The sequence below is a fragment of the Aulonocara sp. 'chitande type north' Nkhata Bay genome, linkage group LG13 (assembly GCF_057382095.1).
Source record: "Aulonocara sp. 'chitande type north' Nkhata Bay isolate Kocher_YH1m ecotype deep benthic linkage group LG13, A_spYH_male_GT1.1, whole genome shotgun sequence".
Taxonomy (NCBI): domain Eukaryota; kingdom Metazoa; phylum Chordata; class Actinopteri; order Cichliformes; family Cichlidae; genus Aulonocara; species Aulonocara sp. 'chitande type north' Nkhata Bay.
In genome coordinates, this window is record NC_141356.1 from 32,340,221 (window position 1) to 32,356,052 (window position 15,832).

The 15,832-nt window shown below is 48.1% G+C and overlaps 2 protein-coding genes across 7 annotated transcripts; one reads left to right on the forward strand and one right to left on the reverse strand.

Moving 5' to 3' along the window:
* Positions 1-2,467: 2,467 nt before the first annotated feature.
* Positions 2,468-12,411, reverse strand: abhd12 (abhydrolase domain containing 12, lysophospholipase). 5 transcript variants are annotated; one of them, XM_086259980.1, is made up of 14 exons: positions 12,286-12,411; positions 11,169-11,343; positions 7,758-7,879; positions 7,028-7,133; positions 6,017-6,136; positions 5,888-5,918; positions 5,538-5,583; positions 5,320-5,452; positions 4,843-4,880; positions 4,519-4,598; positions 4,361-4,443; positions 3,574-3,652; positions 2,869-2,996; positions 2,468-2,794 (listed from the first exon to the last, which is right to left on the reverse strand). In XM_086259980.1, exons 2-14 carry the CDS (start codon positions 11,339-11,341, stop codon positions 2,758-2,760), a joined length of 1,176 nt encoding a protein of 391 aa, XP_086116106.1. In that variant the 5' UTR covers positions 11,342-11,343; positions 12,286-12,411; the 3' UTR covers positions 2,468-2,757. The 5 variants fall into 5 exon arrangements, with proteins under 5 accessions (XP_086116106.1, XP_086116108.1, XP_086116110.1 ...); XM_086259982.1 differs by lacking the exon at positions 12,286-12,411 and adding an exon at positions 12,105-12,259; XM_086259984.1 differs by lacking the exon at positions 12,286-12,411 and adding an exon at positions 3,125-3,319 and having other exon boundaries at positions 11,169-11,516.
* Positions 11,689-14,930, forward strand: gins1 (GINS complex subunit 1 (Psf1 homolog)). Of its 2 annotated transcripts, none has more exons than XM_086259987.1 (7): positions 11,689-12,228; positions 13,164-13,228; positions 13,931-14,029; positions 14,110-14,200; positions 14,412-14,528; positions 14,607-14,681; positions 14,772-14,930. In XM_086259987.1, exons 2-7 carry the CDS (start codon positions 13,194-13,196, stop codon positions 14,838-14,840), a joined length of 486 nt encoding a protein of 161 aa, XP_086116113.1. In that variant the 5' UTR covers positions 11,689-12,228; positions 13,164-13,193; the 3' UTR covers positions 14,841-14,930. The 2 variants fall into 2 exon arrangements, with proteins under 2 accessions (XP_086116113.1, XP_086116112.1); XM_086259986.1 differs by having other exon boundaries at positions 11,694-12,613.
* The last annotated feature ends 902 nt before the right edge of the window (positions 14,931-15,832 follow it).

Sequence of the window (15,832 nt, forward strand, 5' to 3'; positions counted from 1 at the left end):
TGGAGTTTTTATACAGCTGGGTGGTGCTATGATGTTACTGATAGTGAACTTTATTTTATTCATAAGGTTAGTTAGTAGAGTTGCCAACGGCTCCTTAAAAATGGAATGGTCCCTCATTCAGAGAAAATATTACACGTTTCGTATTGAGCTGAGAAGAGACGCAGTTTGTCCCGGACTTTAGCTAGAATGGAAAAAAGACACAAAACTGGATTTATTCTGTCGTTACGCTGCACAGCTGCCTCTTCTCCTCTCATTCTCTCCCCCTCCCTCTCCTGTTGCTACTTCAATCATGAAACTGATCAATGATCAGCTGATCGACTCTCTTGTTTGTTTATCACTTTGCGCCAGAAAGAGGAAACCAGCAGATGTCGCGCTAAACAACAGCAGCACGTTTAAGCTGATCAGCTGTTGTTAGAATTGATTTAATATTAATTTCTAGTATCAGCTGATGTTTGCTGGAGCCACAGCTGTAAAGCTGCTGGTCATGATGTCGGTTTGGATATGTGGTGAGAGGGAAACATGAAGATGAAACCAGGAGATGTCCTTACTGGATCATCAGAGCTGTGATGGAGAAACAGGTTTACCTTTTAGGTGACATGGATGAGTTGAAGTTATGAACTGTTTCTGAGAGACAAATAACACCAGGATCCTTTTCTAAGCAGCTGACAGCTGGTAACTGTGCAGGGGCGGGTCTAGCAAATATACCAACAAGACAGTGTACATATGGAAAAGATGTATATAAATCTTATAAAGTTTGTATCTGTCTTGTGTGAAACTTGTATGAAAAGCATACAAGAGTAAAAACAGATATAAGATCCTTTGAAAAATTATATAATGAAACTTGTATGTTTTGGATACTAAAACAATATATGAAAGTAATGAGAAAGTGGCCACTTTCATGAGTAAATCATATAAGTTTTTACTATTTCTTTTCCATATGGGACTGTCACAACAGCATTTGTTTTCATTCAAAGGCTTTATGGCTTTAATACCTGGGGGGCCGGTCTCCAGTCAAAATGCCATTTTTTTGTCCCAGTCCAGCCCTGGACACGACACGCAGTGAGTTAATCTGAGCAGGTGCATTAAAAAATAAATGGCCGGGCCAGCGGTGCACATCGCAAATCAGCTCGCAGAGACATTAGGTGTGCCGCTTCTTAATGACGGTATCTTAGCTAACAACCCCAAGTACCAGATTCAACTTGTAATTGGCTAAAAATAACTTCGTCTACTGGTCAGAGGGACGTTGTTAGCTGGCAGTTTTTTTTCAAGCGATGTTGAAATTTCCACATTCAGACACTTCAAATGCTTCAGCAGCTGTCGGCTCAGCATCAGCACCACGGAAATACACGGATACATCTGTATACTCGAGACTGATCAAACCAGAAGCTTTAATGAGCAGCTGGTTTGTCTCGCATTAACTGGCTGAGTTAATGCCAGTTAATCGAAATGCAGCTGATTGAACTGAAAAGCTCGACTCTGTGGGGTCAAAGTTTGCAGAACTATGGACACAGCTGGACTCCACAGCTGTGCATGTTCATGGAGCTGCATGTTCACCTGCTGGACGTCACTACCTGACGCGTTTAACTGTCTTCAGAACATTGCAGAGGCCTTATTGACAGTGTTTGGCTCTAATATCTGTGTGAGCAGATTTTCTCTCACATGAGTCCTCAGGTCTGAATGCTGGACACTCGGAGACCTGTGTCTCTGAGTGGGAGACCAGAGATCACAGTAACATGTGTGTCTCTGTATTAACAAACATGCCATATTGGCCCAGTTTATTTTTCTTATCATTGTTGTGAGGAGACCATAAATAGCATTTGTATTTTGCCTGTACGTCCAGGTGGATATATTTGTGCAGAATCGTGCCTTTGAGTCAAACAGCGAGAGAGCGCTGTTTACTCACTATCCAATCACATTACAGCATAAATAAGCTAACGAGCGCGTGTCTGTGGCGGTGCGTTCATGGAACCAAGCAGCTTGTAAAACTAAATCTTTATTTTTTTAATCTTCTTTTAGTTTAAAAAAATCATCGTGTTCGATGAAGCTGAGCATCATCATCAGCTCAGAGCTCATTAATATTATTGTTGTTGTTATTTTGGTTTTGAGTTGCTTGTTCGAGGCCCGGCGTGAGCGCCCAGGTGTCTCGTGGGTAATGGTTTCGCGTCAGAATCTGTTTCTGCTGCTGTTTTTATTTCCTTCACCACAGAAACATGAACCTGATGTTTTGTACACAGAAAGCTTCGTCCTCGACTCGTTTTCTGCTTGTTTGTTTTTAAACGAGATTTTCGTCGTCAAAATTGCCTTGTTAACATTTTTTCTTTCATCTGATGATTTAACATTTACTTTAATTTTGGATATTTTTGCATCTTTACATTGAAAAATAAAAATCTCTTTATTTCAGTCATTGTAAGAAATGCTGACATCAACATTTTCAGATGTTTTTGAAACAAACAGCAGAACTGATAAATGAAGACAAATAAAACAAATAATATTTAATTCAAGTTGTAACAGGCCTTCAGACAAGTTCCAGTGATAAACTCGACACAATCACACAAAAATATTAAAAACTCCACGTCACCACTCTTTAAAAGCATCGGTTGCCGTGGCGACCCTGCGTGCTGTGACGCGAGCGCGGCTGTGGGAGGAATGCTAACAGAAGGAGGAATGATGTGTCGAGGTCATGCGAGGACAAAACGAGCCGCGGCGGTGCGGCTGTCGTGGAGTGCAGAGAGTAATCCGAGTACTTCCTGTCTGTCCTCACTGTGCGACGGGATGAGCTGTGCCCAGGAAATCACTGAAAGAGAAGACAAAGAGCAGCGTGAGCGCGGTTTCGCGGCTCACCGTGACATCACCGCGAGCTGATCCTACCTGAGGATGTTTGGCAGCTCCGGGCTCCTGTAGATGAACTTGTGCTTGTAGGCGAGCGCGGCGGGGAAGGGCACGAACTGAACCTTGTGACCGCTCAGGCTCTTCGACTGCGACGCCAGCGAGTAGAGCTGCAGGGAGAGGGCGAGGAGGCGGGTTAGTCTCAGTTTCTTCTTCTACTGCAGGAAAAATGGCGTGCTGCGTCCGGTCTACACCGTCACAGCGCGGCTCTACAGATCGGTCACACAGAAACTCGTGCCTCTCTCTCCCGTCTTCGACGCCACCCTCCCTGAGCCTGGCTCTTCCTGCTCCCACCCTCGCCTATGCGCCTGCTCACAGGGTCGTCTGGTTGTTGGCTCCTCTCTGTGTGATCGTCGGCTCTATGAAAAGCGCCCTGTTGTGATTTGGCGTTGCATAAATGCTGCCGGAGCAGATCCGTCCACATCAGAACGTTCTTTAAAAACATGAAACGTTCCGGTTTCTATTAACGTGACAATACAGCAGAAATCTGTCCAATGTTTTCGTTTTAGCTTCAGTTCTACCGAGTTAACGATAAAAACCCTGAAAACCAGAAACTTCACACCCGAGCCTCAACTCTCGCGGCCCGGTCCGTGCCGTGCGGGTTGGGGGCCGCTGTCTTAAAGAATAAGACTTGTTCTTGACGGATTTCTTTAGATTGGTGGAGATGTTTCGGTCACACTTTCTTACCTTCTTACCGAGGTGGAAAGGAACCACGCTGTCGTCCTCGGCGTGGAGGATGAGCACGGGACAGGAGATGTGGTTCATGCTGCAGACACACAAACATTCAGGGACATTAAACTTGTACTTGCAATTATTTTATTGTACTTTTTATATTTTACATTTATATTTATTATTGAAACTTGCACCAAGGGAGTGGCACTCCAATTTCGTTGTACTCTGTACAATGACAATAAAGGCTATTCTATTCTATTCTAAACGCCTCTGCTGCATTCAGGGGCTGCAGTTCTTCTAACAGCCACTAGGTGCTGCTGTTTGGGTTATGTGTGTGTGAATCACCAGATATTCACACACACATAACGAGCTAATATTTCCAGATTAGTCTGCAGGGTCGAAGGTCAGCAGCTGTAATGAAAGTCTGTTCTCTGACGCTGCACGAGCAGATCCAGGATCAGCGTCTAAAAACAATCAAGCTCCATCCGTCAGACCTGCTCGGGTCATAAAAGTGAAAAATCAACGATTCGGTTTAAACTTCACGAGAAACTCGAAATGTTCCTCGGACAATTTAACATCAACTCCAAAATTATCCAAAGACGGTAAAAACGTTTCCTGTTCCACCCACTCAGGAATTTACTCCGAACCCCGAGAACAAGTAAACGCTCGGAGGCGCTCTGCACGCTGATTCAGGTCAAACAGCCGCATGCTTTTTAAAAACGACGTAGCGAGCTGCTGACGAGCAGCCGGGCGCCGCTCGAAAACACGTTTCACGTGGGAGGAGCTTTGATGAGGTACATACTTCTCATCGCTGGTGAAGCGGATGTTGTTGGCAGTGATGGCGTCCAGGAAGAACCAATCAAAGCCGGGCAGGTACCGGTACACCTGAAACACACACACGCACTGTGAGACACACCTGCAGGAGCTGTGTGCGTCTGTGTGTGTGTCTGTGTGTGTTACCATGGAGAAGGGGTGACTCTTGGCCTCCTCTCTGATGTTGGTGAAAGGAGACTCTAAGATGAGCGCGTCAGGAGGACTTCCTGTGAAACGATGTCATCATTAGTACCTGACGCTACGTTTCCCACAATCCTCGGCTGCTGAGACGCTCCAATTAAACCCAGAAATAAACTCCTGGGAGTTTTAGTTAATGTCGTTCTCAATCTGCTGTTTTGCTATTTTTAATCCACACAGTGCTGTGCAAAAGTCTTGAGCCAGCCCTCATTTCACACACACTAAGGAGAGAAGTGTGTGTGTGTGTGTGTGTGTGTGTGTGTGTGTGTGTACCTCTGTCACACAGCCGTCTGACCACATTGGTTGCCACTCTGAAAGAAAAGAAACTCGGATTAAATCGGAATCCTTGGATCTGCTTCAGCCTCGTTGCTGCTGATCGACCTCTGGGACTGAAACTTGCAGTTCCTCTAGCGTCCTGCAGGGGCAGCAGTGACCCCCCCCCCCAACTATAAAACTTTAGAGCTAATTTCCAGTTTCGATGCCTGAATGTTGAGAAGGCTTTCAGAAGTCGTGACTAAAGCTGGAAAGGTGTGGCAGGAATGATTCAAAGCCTCACTAAGACACCACCTGTCCAACATCCACCCACACCCACTGCATTAGACACACGCTGAGCCGTGACCGTTTTCTCCTTTCCTGTTCTCATGTGGGCGGGTCTTATAGCACTGCCACCCTATTAGTGAGTCACCTTTAAAGGGGCGGTCAGTAAGTGGTGTGCGTGCAAAGGAAACAGGTACACAGGTGTGTTGTTACCCTGTTCCCAGAGAGTGTCCCCAGATGTAAAGAGGCAGCGTTTTGTCTGTCCGCCGCTTCAGCCAATCATAAATAAAGAGAGCGTCTGATGTCATCCCGCTCTCTGATGGCGAGCCTTCTGAATCGCCCCAACCTGCACGTGCACACACACACACACACAGGTCACACAGGTGTGCCAGCTGTGTTTGTCCGCCTGCTGTACTCGGCTTGTTTCTCACCTCTGTAATCAAACGTGACCACGTGGTAGCCTAACGAGCTGAGGACCTGAAGGAAAACAGGCAGACACAGTCAGTACAGCATCCCTCCGTCCACAGCCAATAAGATCAAAGAGATCGAAAGCTGGAGAGCGTTTCACAGACGCCAAAAGAAAACAGTGACAAACAGGAAGTCCACAAACTCTCAGCTGATTAAACCACGCCCCCAAACATGCGTGTGTCTCAGAAAATGTGACCCTGATCTGACCCAGACCCTTTAAAGGGTCTGGGTCAGATCAGGGTCAGAGGTCGAGGAGTTCCCGATGAGAGTTCTGTGGTTTCTGGAAGTTTCCAAACAGCAGACGAGTGCTCACCTTGTACAGCTGCACTCTGTGGTCTCCTCCTCTGTAGAGAGACACGAGGTCAAAGGTCAAACTCTACATTTAAATCAATGACAAAGGTGTGCGTGTGTGCCTGCTGGTAGGGCCGGGACGGGGGTTCACCTGGTCCCTGCGTTTCCGTGGAGATAGAGGATAACGGGGTGGGAGGAGCTAAACTTGGACTCGTACCAGTCGCCTTTCTTCCCCTGAGCTTCTCTCCACATCTGAGCAGGAACCGTGTGCCTGAAACAAACAAACAAACAAACAAACATGTAAACAAACAAGCACGCTGGGTCTCGGGAGCAGGAAGCTCGTTTCCTCCTCACTCCTCCAGCTCCACCCTTGGCTCATGGCCACGTCTGCACCGCCCACAGGATTTCCTCTTATCCAGGTAACTTCAGGGTGAACTCTGAGTCTGTGTGTGAGGGTGTGTGTGTGTGTGTGTCTGTGTGTGTGTGTGTGTGTGTGTGTGTCTGTGTCTGTGTGTGTGTGTGTGTGTGTGTCTGTGTCTGTGTGTGTCTGTGTCTGTGTGTGTGTGTCTGTGTGTGTGTGTGTGTGAGGGTGTGTGTGTGTGTGAGGGTGTGTGAGTGTCTGTGTGTGAGGGTGTGTGTGTGTGTGTGTCTGTGTGTGAGTGTGTGTGTGTGTGTGTGTGTGAGTGTCTGTGTGTGTGTGTGTGTGTGTGTGTCTGTGTGTGAGTGTGTGTGTGTGTGTGTGAGTGTGTGTGTGTCTGTGTGTGAGTGTGTGTGTCTGTGTGTGAGTGTCTGTGTGTGTCTGTGTGTGTGTGTGTGTGTCTGTGTGTGAGTGTGTGTCTGTGTGTGTGTGTGTTTCTGTGTGTGTGTGTCTGTGTGTGTGTGTGTGTGTTTCTGTGTGTGTGTCTGTGTGTGTGTGTGTGTGTGTGTGTGTGTGTGTGTGTGTGTGTCTGTGTGTGTCTGTGTGTGAGGGTGAGTTTCTGTGTGTGTGTGTGTGTGTGTGTGTGTGTGAGTGTCTGTGTGTGTGTGTGTGTGTTTCTGTGTGTGTGTGTTTCTGTGTCTGTGTGTGAGTGTCTGTGTGTGTGTGTGTGTGTTTCTGTGTGTGTGTGTTTCTGTGTCTGTGTGTGAGTGTCTGTGTGTGTGAGTGTCTGTGTGAGTGTGTTACCAGACTCCGATCTTCAGCCCGCTCTCAGGTTCCAGGTAGAAGTTGTGTGTGTGGTTCAATCCCTGGTCCAGAGGTCGCTTCAGGTCGATGAAGTACGGCATCCTCACTGAGGGGGAGGAGGTCAAAGGTCACATGCTGATCACATGACTGCTCACTGACACACAGGGTTCCTCGCCAGTCACAATGCTTCCTGCCATCATTACAAGTTAACGGTAATTAGCCCCTCCCTCTGCTGTGTGGGTTCCACCTGAGCCTCGCTGCTAGTTTTAGCCCCCCATCACCGCGAGGAAACAGAGCTGCAGCTTCACATCCTTCCTTTTAAGGAGAAATGTGGGCGTGGCACTTTGTCTTCTGCAGTGCACCTGTGCAGGTGACGTGGACAGACTGATGTCTGTGACAATCACCGGACCAACACTTTGTTTTCTAAACTTCACTGAGTCAGACGGACTGTTTGATGCCGTCTGATTGGACGACGAACGCTCTTTAACCGAGACTAGTCATTCACTCAGGTAAAAGAAGCCCAGGAGCTCTCGTGACAGTGGGGAGGAAGAACTCCCTTTAACAGGAAGAGACCTCGACCAGAGCAGGACCTGGGAGGGGCAGGCGGCCGGGGTCTGAAACGATTCATCGAGGTTTCTTTTACTGCGTGTTAACGAAAGGTTTTAATAAATAAAGGAGCGCCTGCTCACACAGACGCTCCGATTGGCCGATTCGGGACACGCTGACTCACCGAAGTTGAGGAAGACGAGTTTGGCCTGGATGGACGGACACAGCTTGATGATGAAGGGAATGGAGACGTAGACGAGCAGCAGCCACAACACCACCCTCTTCAGCTTCCCCACCAGACCCAACCTGAGCACAGACATTCAAAATAACTTTATTTAAACCCCGCCTACTCACTGGGACACACAAAAACAGCACAACATCCTGAATGACCCACACGTGACAAGTTCAGCGTGACACGTGTGACAGGCGTGCAGATCGTCGGACACGTGACAGAAACAAACCTGATTGTTTGGTTTGAACTTTCTGTACATTGATTTTTATTGTGACTTTTACTCCTCAGCTGACATTAAATATACGTTTCACTGTATTATCATGTGACCGGTCATTTTAACAACACAGTAATTAATAGAAAGTTTCTGTGGCGTTTATGTCGGCGTCCGCCCGTCGACCCGACACAGGACTGACTTTTATTACATTTTTATTCATTAATCTGCATCTGACAACGATCGAGCTGCCAAAGACACGAGACATGAATAAACCCTGGAAACTGCAAGAAACACAACTCTGAAAATAACGCACACAACATGTGTGAGCGACGCATGCTCGCGTCCACCGTTTAAATAAAGTTTATTCAAGCTTGGAAGCAGCTGCTTTCTCCCAGGACCCGAATGAGGACAACATGTGAAGGTGACATCTGAGCCCTGTGTGTGTGTGTGTGTGTGTGTGTGTGTGTGTGTGTAAGCTGATCAGCTGTATTGGTATTGCTGCTGTAACAGGACGCTGCAGCTGCAGACCTGAATTATTCATTGATGAGTGAGAGTCTGCAGACCTTCAGCTGTCCTGAGAGCAGCTTGTTTACACGTGCACGCACGCACACGTGCACGCACACACGTGCACGCACACGTGCACGCACACACGTGCACGCACACACAGCTTCCTGTCTGATCGTGGCTGTAATGATGAACATAAGCAGGAAATCAATGTTTTTATCTACAAACAGCTTCTAAAGCCCCGCCTCTTTAACCTGGACCTCCTCCTCACCACAGCTGGATCCTCGTGTTCGTGGCGAGCTGGACTCCCACTGTAACGCCTGCAGTGCTGCTGACTCGATATAATAAAACGCTGCTACGTGTTTCACAGTGACTCCCTTAAAAGTGTGTCAGAGGTCAAAGGTCACCTGTGTTTGAGGTCGAGACGCTGACTCGGCGTCAGGAGGAGAACTTCTTCTTTCACAAGCTGATTCTGCAGGAAGTGATGACACATGGACTCAAACCCGTGACACACAGCTTTAACACACGTCAGCAGCAGCAAGGTCACTTCCTGTCGGCGTCTGAGCTCAGACGGCGGATCCCGTGTCACTTCCTCTTCTTGTTTGACGTCATCACGTGACAGGTGCCATTTTAGCGCTCGCCTGTGCGTGAGGTCAGTCAGACGCGGCGGCAGCGCTCGCTTTCAACGTGACTAAGCACTGACCACGAGGCCGTCGGCGCTCCATCGCTTTAACGAGCCGCCGCGGCGGTGTGTGTACAGGTGTGTGACGGTCACCGTGGAGATAGAGTGTGTCTGCGTAAGCAAACCAATCAGAAAACAGTTCAACGTGTTTTTAATGTTTGTTTTAAAACTCTTGACCTTAAAACAGCTGAAAATCATTTTACAGAACAAATGATGACAAAAACGTTTTAACATCATTTATCGTCCAAATATTTAAACGTGTCGCATTTTTCTGCCCTGTAAAGTCAATAAAATGCTGATGACGAAGGTCTGAGCTCACGTTGTTTGTTCAAAGGTTTCAATGTGACCAAACAGCCCAAAACGACAGCGTCAACGTCCCAGGATGCACTGGGCCTGACCTGTGCTTCAGGTGACCTGCTGGCGTGCGAGCTGCAGAGATCTAATCAGGATTAAACCAAAGAAGAAGAGTGGACCTGACAGGCCGAGCTGGGGTTAAACGGGCTCTGACATTCTTCGTGTATTAAAGATCAGAAAAGAGTCGCTTTGTTTTTTTGGAGTATTTTCTTTAAATTCCTTCATTAAAGGGCGGCTGTGAAGGCGGAGCCTGAGAGCCTTCTTCAGCCCCAGCTGTGATGTGCTGCTGGAGGCGGTCCTACGAAGCTCTGAGCCGTGACCGAACACTCAACAATAAAGTCGGGATGAAGGCCGACCTGATGACGAAGCTCTCACAGAAAGTGTCAGCGTCATCCTGATGGAGAGAACGTCAGAATCACAGCAGCTTCATGTTTGTTTGTCTCTCAGTGAAGCTGCTGTAACTGCTGACTTCCTGTGGCTGTAACCACAGATGACTCGGTTAAACTAAACGTGATGATGATGATGTTGCGACAGCGTGAGTGTGTCAGCTGTGGCAGGTAAATATCTTTGGCATCTCGATGTAAAGTTTCCTGCTGCAGTAAACAAAGAGCAGCTTCAGAGCTTTGAACGAGGCGCTGCTTTATTCAGTCCGACCTGCAGCTTCCAGTCTGACCAGCTCGCCGGCCTCGGTGAAACCAGTCGGACCAGAAATGCCGCCCCACAATCAGATCTAGCACGAGGGTCAAAATTCCAGCACACTGAGGAAATAGCTGACAACCCCGCTCTGATCACCCAGACGGGACACTTTTGGTCTCCTCTGTGACGTTTTTTTTAATAAGCTGTTTATTCAACTCAGTTTTTAAGCATTTTCTATAAAATGTTCTTATTCGAGGTGTAATTTTTAACTTTCCATTTCACTCTTGTTTCTTCTTATTTCTATTTACATGTGAGCTGCTTATCATTATGTAGTCAAAGGAGCTTGCAAAGAAAAGCGTCTGGACTTCTTTAAGTTGCTTGAAGACGTTTCACCTCTCATCCGAGAAGCTTCTTCAGTTCTAAGGTCAAATGGTGGAGAGTCCCAGATATAAACCTAGTGGGAGTTTCCCCCCACAGAGGGGCAAAAGGACCCCCTGATGATCCTCTAATCGCCTGAGCCAAGGTGGGAAACTGGGTGTGGGTCCCAATCAGCCAGAGTTTCGGGTGAGTTCATTGTGAAACCTGGCCCCACCTTATCATGTGATGTCCTGAGGTCAGATGGCCCAGGATGTGAGTGGGCATTAAGGCGTCTGGGAAGGATCTCAAAACTGGATTATAGATGGCAGAGAGTTGGTGTCGTAAGCCCCGCCTCTGTTTTGCAAGCTCCTTTGACTACGATGACCTGGATGACTGAGAACCTTCACAGACTTATCATTATGTACTTGTACCTTTATCGCTGTTGACTGTCTCACTCTCTTGTTCAGCACTGATTATTCTTAAATGAATAAACTTGAGTAGAAAAGCAGCAAAAACAAATATTTTTTCTATGAAACTGAATTCACTTCACATCACACTGATTTTCATCTAAATAACGCGATGCTTCAGCATCACAAGCACCTGTCCCGCCTCTCACCTCCGGAACGGTTTGGCCATGCTCCGGTCCGCTCCCGGGCCCTGCCGGCCGCCTGCTGCGGGCCCTGCCGCTTCTCTGCCGGTGCGCTGCTTCAGGTCCGTGTCGCTGTCCAGCAGAGTACCGGTGGTCCCGCTGTCATGCTCCGCTGTCTGCGAGTTGGTCCGCTTACGCATGCCTGGAAACGTGATTGAAAGCGGATGTTAACCGGAGGATACCCCCGTCGTCGGCTGCTGTGCGGGTGACGGAGCGCTGAGAGCCGGTGAGCACGGAGCCGAGTCCCCACTGTGCCTGCGCCGAGATCCGCAGAGAGCAGCTGATCTGAAGCAGATCTGCCGCAGCCAACCGCAGCGCAGGTAACACAACCACGTGGGCGCACAGTGACGCGTCCACGGCCTCCGGGGAGCGTCGGAGCAACGACAATCAAAACAAAACCGGTTTATGAGGATTAAAGAAAGAATGAAGAAAAAAGGAAGCGCACGGGGCTCTCAGGGGCAGCTCGGAAAGTCAAGAAACGCCCAGAAGGACGTGACCAAAGTGAAGCGTGAGAAGCTGTGATCTCCGTCTCTGTGTTGGAATATTTAAGTAGCTTCTATCGTGATTTATTCATTGTATTTCATTCCAATACACACCACACACCCAAAAATCACAAACTAAAACATTTATGAATCGACATCAGGACACTGAGGATCAAATAAGTCCCACAAAGAGAAGCCACCACAAAGATCAAGTAATTCCCTGATAAGCAGCTGGAGTGATGTGTATTTGATTGGAAGCGTGGATGAAACCCACGATCACCCCGGAAGTTTTGACTTATTTTTGAGGGATTTTGCTGCAGAGAGCTCGTTTTTCCGGTGGAACGTGAACGCAGTATTAACAGTGACGCTAACCCAGGAAGAAGCGGCGGAAAGTGCGTTAAAGGCGGCTTTATGAACTCACACAGAGCCAGTGAGTCCGGCTCGTCCTGTTCCCGGTTGTCAGAGGCTCCTGTCGGGATGACGGCTTTATTTTAGCCGCTGCGCTTACCGGAAGTCACGCTACGGGATAGAACTGAGATCTGACGGTAAATGACGGCTTTCCCGCCCACGGCGACACCAGCACTAGCACGGCTCACTCTCACCTCTGAGTTGGGCTCAAATGAAGCCGCTTCACCGCATCTCCGACTCTTCCCGAGCTTTTAGGAATCGCAGCTGCCCGCTTCGTGTCGCGGAGTTGGAGGTTTGACTCAACGCGGCTTCCGGAGCTGCGCCTGGAACGGTCACGTGATCAAAACATTGTTTTTACCGCGAACGTGAGCCGCCCGGTGAAGTAGGAGCGTGTCGCGGCCCAACGGAGAGATTCGCCGGGATTCTGCTCGTTTTTGAGGTGCCACGATGTTCTGCGAAAAAGCCATCGAGCTGATCAGAGAGCTGCACCGCATGAGCGACGGACAGCTGCCCGCGTTTAACGTGAGTGATCCCGGCGAAAACCCAGGGCTTCACCCGGTTTTCAGAGGCAGCGGACTCCATTCACAAACCGGATATTTTAACATTTACCTGCTGCCCAGAGCAGAATAATCGGTCTGTGAGGCATCGCAAACACATCGTCAGCCAGTGCAGACACAGGACTAAACTTCGGCTCAGGTCGGATGATTCAAATACTGACCAACAGACCAATGAGGGGAATTTAAGAAAACGGACTCTGAAAAGTGTTGGACAGAATTACGCGCGTCTTAGAGATCTCATCTAAACATGTTTACACATAACAAGCACTGCATTACATGTCGGCTGTTTTAACGACATCGATGTGCAGCCAGCAGCACACAGTTAATATCTAGTTATGTTGGGCTCTTCGTGGTGAATCATTTCCTGCATATGCTGAATTATCAAAGTGGTGTCAAACTCGTGTGTAGAGTAATAACAAGTCAGTAGTGCTTTGTGGAGGTCTGTGCCTCCACCAGGTGCTGCTCCATCAGGTCACTGAGCCTCACTCACAACTGGTTTGGTTTCTGCGTTTCAGGAGGATGGACTGCGACAGGTGCTGCAGGAGATGGAGGCGCTTTACGAGCAGAACCAGAGTGACGTGTGAGTCCACAGCAGGCTGATCTGTGCAGGTTTCCTCAGGGTTCCCAGGGTCTGAGGGTTTGGATCCAGGTTTCTGTTAACCTGACCATGACCAGATTACACTTCCCGTGACCCCGCTCCTCCCTCTCATAGCAGGTTTTAAAACCCATGAAATCCGTATCAAATAAACAGGAAGCCATGTGAAGCTTTGGGCCTCAGTTTCAGTTTAAAATAATGATACTGGGTCCAAAACCACCTACAGTTAATGTTACAATAAAAGTAATAAATAATACTAAATGCAATGAAAATTTTATCTCATGAATTAAATAAAATTGTATTTATACAGCAACAAATTTCCAACAACAGTTGCCTCAGGTAAATGTAAAGACCCTACAGTAACACCGAGAAACCGAGTCAGCCTTCGATCAGACACTTTGGCAACAGTGGAGAGAAAAAACTCCCTTTTAACAGGAAGAAACCTCCAGCAGAACCAGGCTCAGGGAGGCTGAGGAGTGTGATTCTCCTGAAGCTGGAGCACATCCTCCAGACCTCCTTCTAAAAAGGAGGAACACCACCTGAGTGCTGGTTCAGAGTGTCATGAAGGCCCCGCCCACCCCAAACTGCTCAGCGGGACCCCATCCAGCATCCTCTCTGGCACCTGAGTGTCGCACAGACAGGTGCGACTGACGGCATCACTGATCAGCTGATGTTCGTGTGTTTCAGGAACGAGGCGAAGAGCGAAGGTCGTGCCAAGCTGATTCCCTCCATCAAACTGCGCCACTGCTGCCTGCTGAGGAACCAGCGCTGCGTCACTGCCTACCTGTAACCACACCTGCAGTCATGTGACCACCTCTCTCTGCCTCACCTTTCTCCTCAATGACCTTTGCTGATCTTTGTCGCAGGTACGACCGGCTGCTGAGGATCAGAGCGCTGCGCTGGGAGTACGGCAGCGTGCTGCCCGCCAATGTTCGCTTCCACATGTGTGCAGAGGAGGTGAGTGTGACATCACTTCCTGTGTTTTCTCTCAGGTGATGCTGATGCTCTGTTGCTCTTTTTATTGGCTATTGTAAACTTTCACTTTAAAAGCCTGAATAATTCACTTCAGGGGGGGCTTTTATTGTGAAAGAGGCAGCAGAGCGTACTGTAGCTCTTGTGTGTGTGTGTGTGTGTGGGGCAAATCAGCTGACAGGTGTGTGTGTTTTAGCTGCAGTGGTTCAGTCAGTATAAGAAGTCTCTGGCCTCCTTCATGCGCTCTCTGGGGGGCAATGAGGGTCTGGACATCACGCAGGACATGAAGCCTCCAAAGAGCCTCTACATCGAGGTGAGACATTTGACCTTTGACCTTTAGCTGCAGCATGACCTCGTAGCACTGACACCGACATCTGTCTTTGTTTTTCAGGTGAGGTGTCTCAAGGACCACGGCGAGTTTGAGATTGACGACGGCACTGTGATCCTGCTGAAGAAGAACAGCCAGGTGAGGACGGGATGCCACTCTTCTTCTTCTACTGTTTAAAAACATGTGAAATGTTTCAAGTTGTCATGGTAACGTCTCCTCTGTCCTCAGCACTTCCTGCCGCGGTGGAAATGTGAGCAGCTGATTCGTCAGGGCGTCCTGGAGCATGTGGTGTCCTGACGATGCAGATGTTTCAGCAGCTGGAAAACATCTGCACTCACCTTTATTCTGGGCTCTTCTTCTGATGGGATAATAAATTGTTTTTTTCAAGCTCCGCCTACTTTATTTAAAAGCTCACAGTGAAGCTGGAGGATGAACACTAACTTCTTTCCACTGTATAAAAGTTAACATGAGGGTTACTGATGGTTAGAGACAAATGCAGTCGCATGGCAGGATGCTGTAAACGGACCAGACTTCAGTCAGGAGAACAACTGAGATAATCCATCCACAATACGAGGTTAGTCATTAATATACTGCTGCATGGGCTGTAGTTACATTAGAAGGGTTTAAAAACAGAGGCCAACAGTGATCACTGATTAAACAGAACAAGATACAAAACATTAAAACATGTTAAAAACACAACAGCCTTAATAAACAGTAGTTTGGACCCAGAGTTCATACGCCATCACTTAAAGACCGGATTAGACAGGCATATGCCATCATGGACCTCCAGAGCGTCTCAGATTCAACAAGGTGAAAGTTTTCCTCAGACTCTGGTCCATGTGGATATGACATCATCATGACATTGGCCAGTGAGTGTACGTCAGCACAGGTGTGAAGCGTTACCTGTAAACCTGTAATCATACTTTGAAATCAAATAAAATGTTGATGTTCAGGTTCAGCTGATCGAGTTTATCGCTGCGGTTATTGGCTGCAGAAGCTCGGCGTCGCCGGGACGTCTGGTTAAAAAGATAAAGGTAAGATGACATAAAGATAAAAGAGCAGAGCTCTGAAGCTTTAAAGCCGTGACCGTCGCGTCCTCGTGGCTTTCTCCCACTCGCTCCTCACAGCTCACACCGGACCTGAGCAATTCAATTCAATTTTATTTATGTAGCATATAGCGCCAAATCACAACAAAAGTCGCCTCAAGGCGCTCAGGCGGCCGGTTCTGGCCCCCGAGCTGCATGTTTGACACCGCAGACTTTCAATGTTGATCGTTTGAGACTAACAAT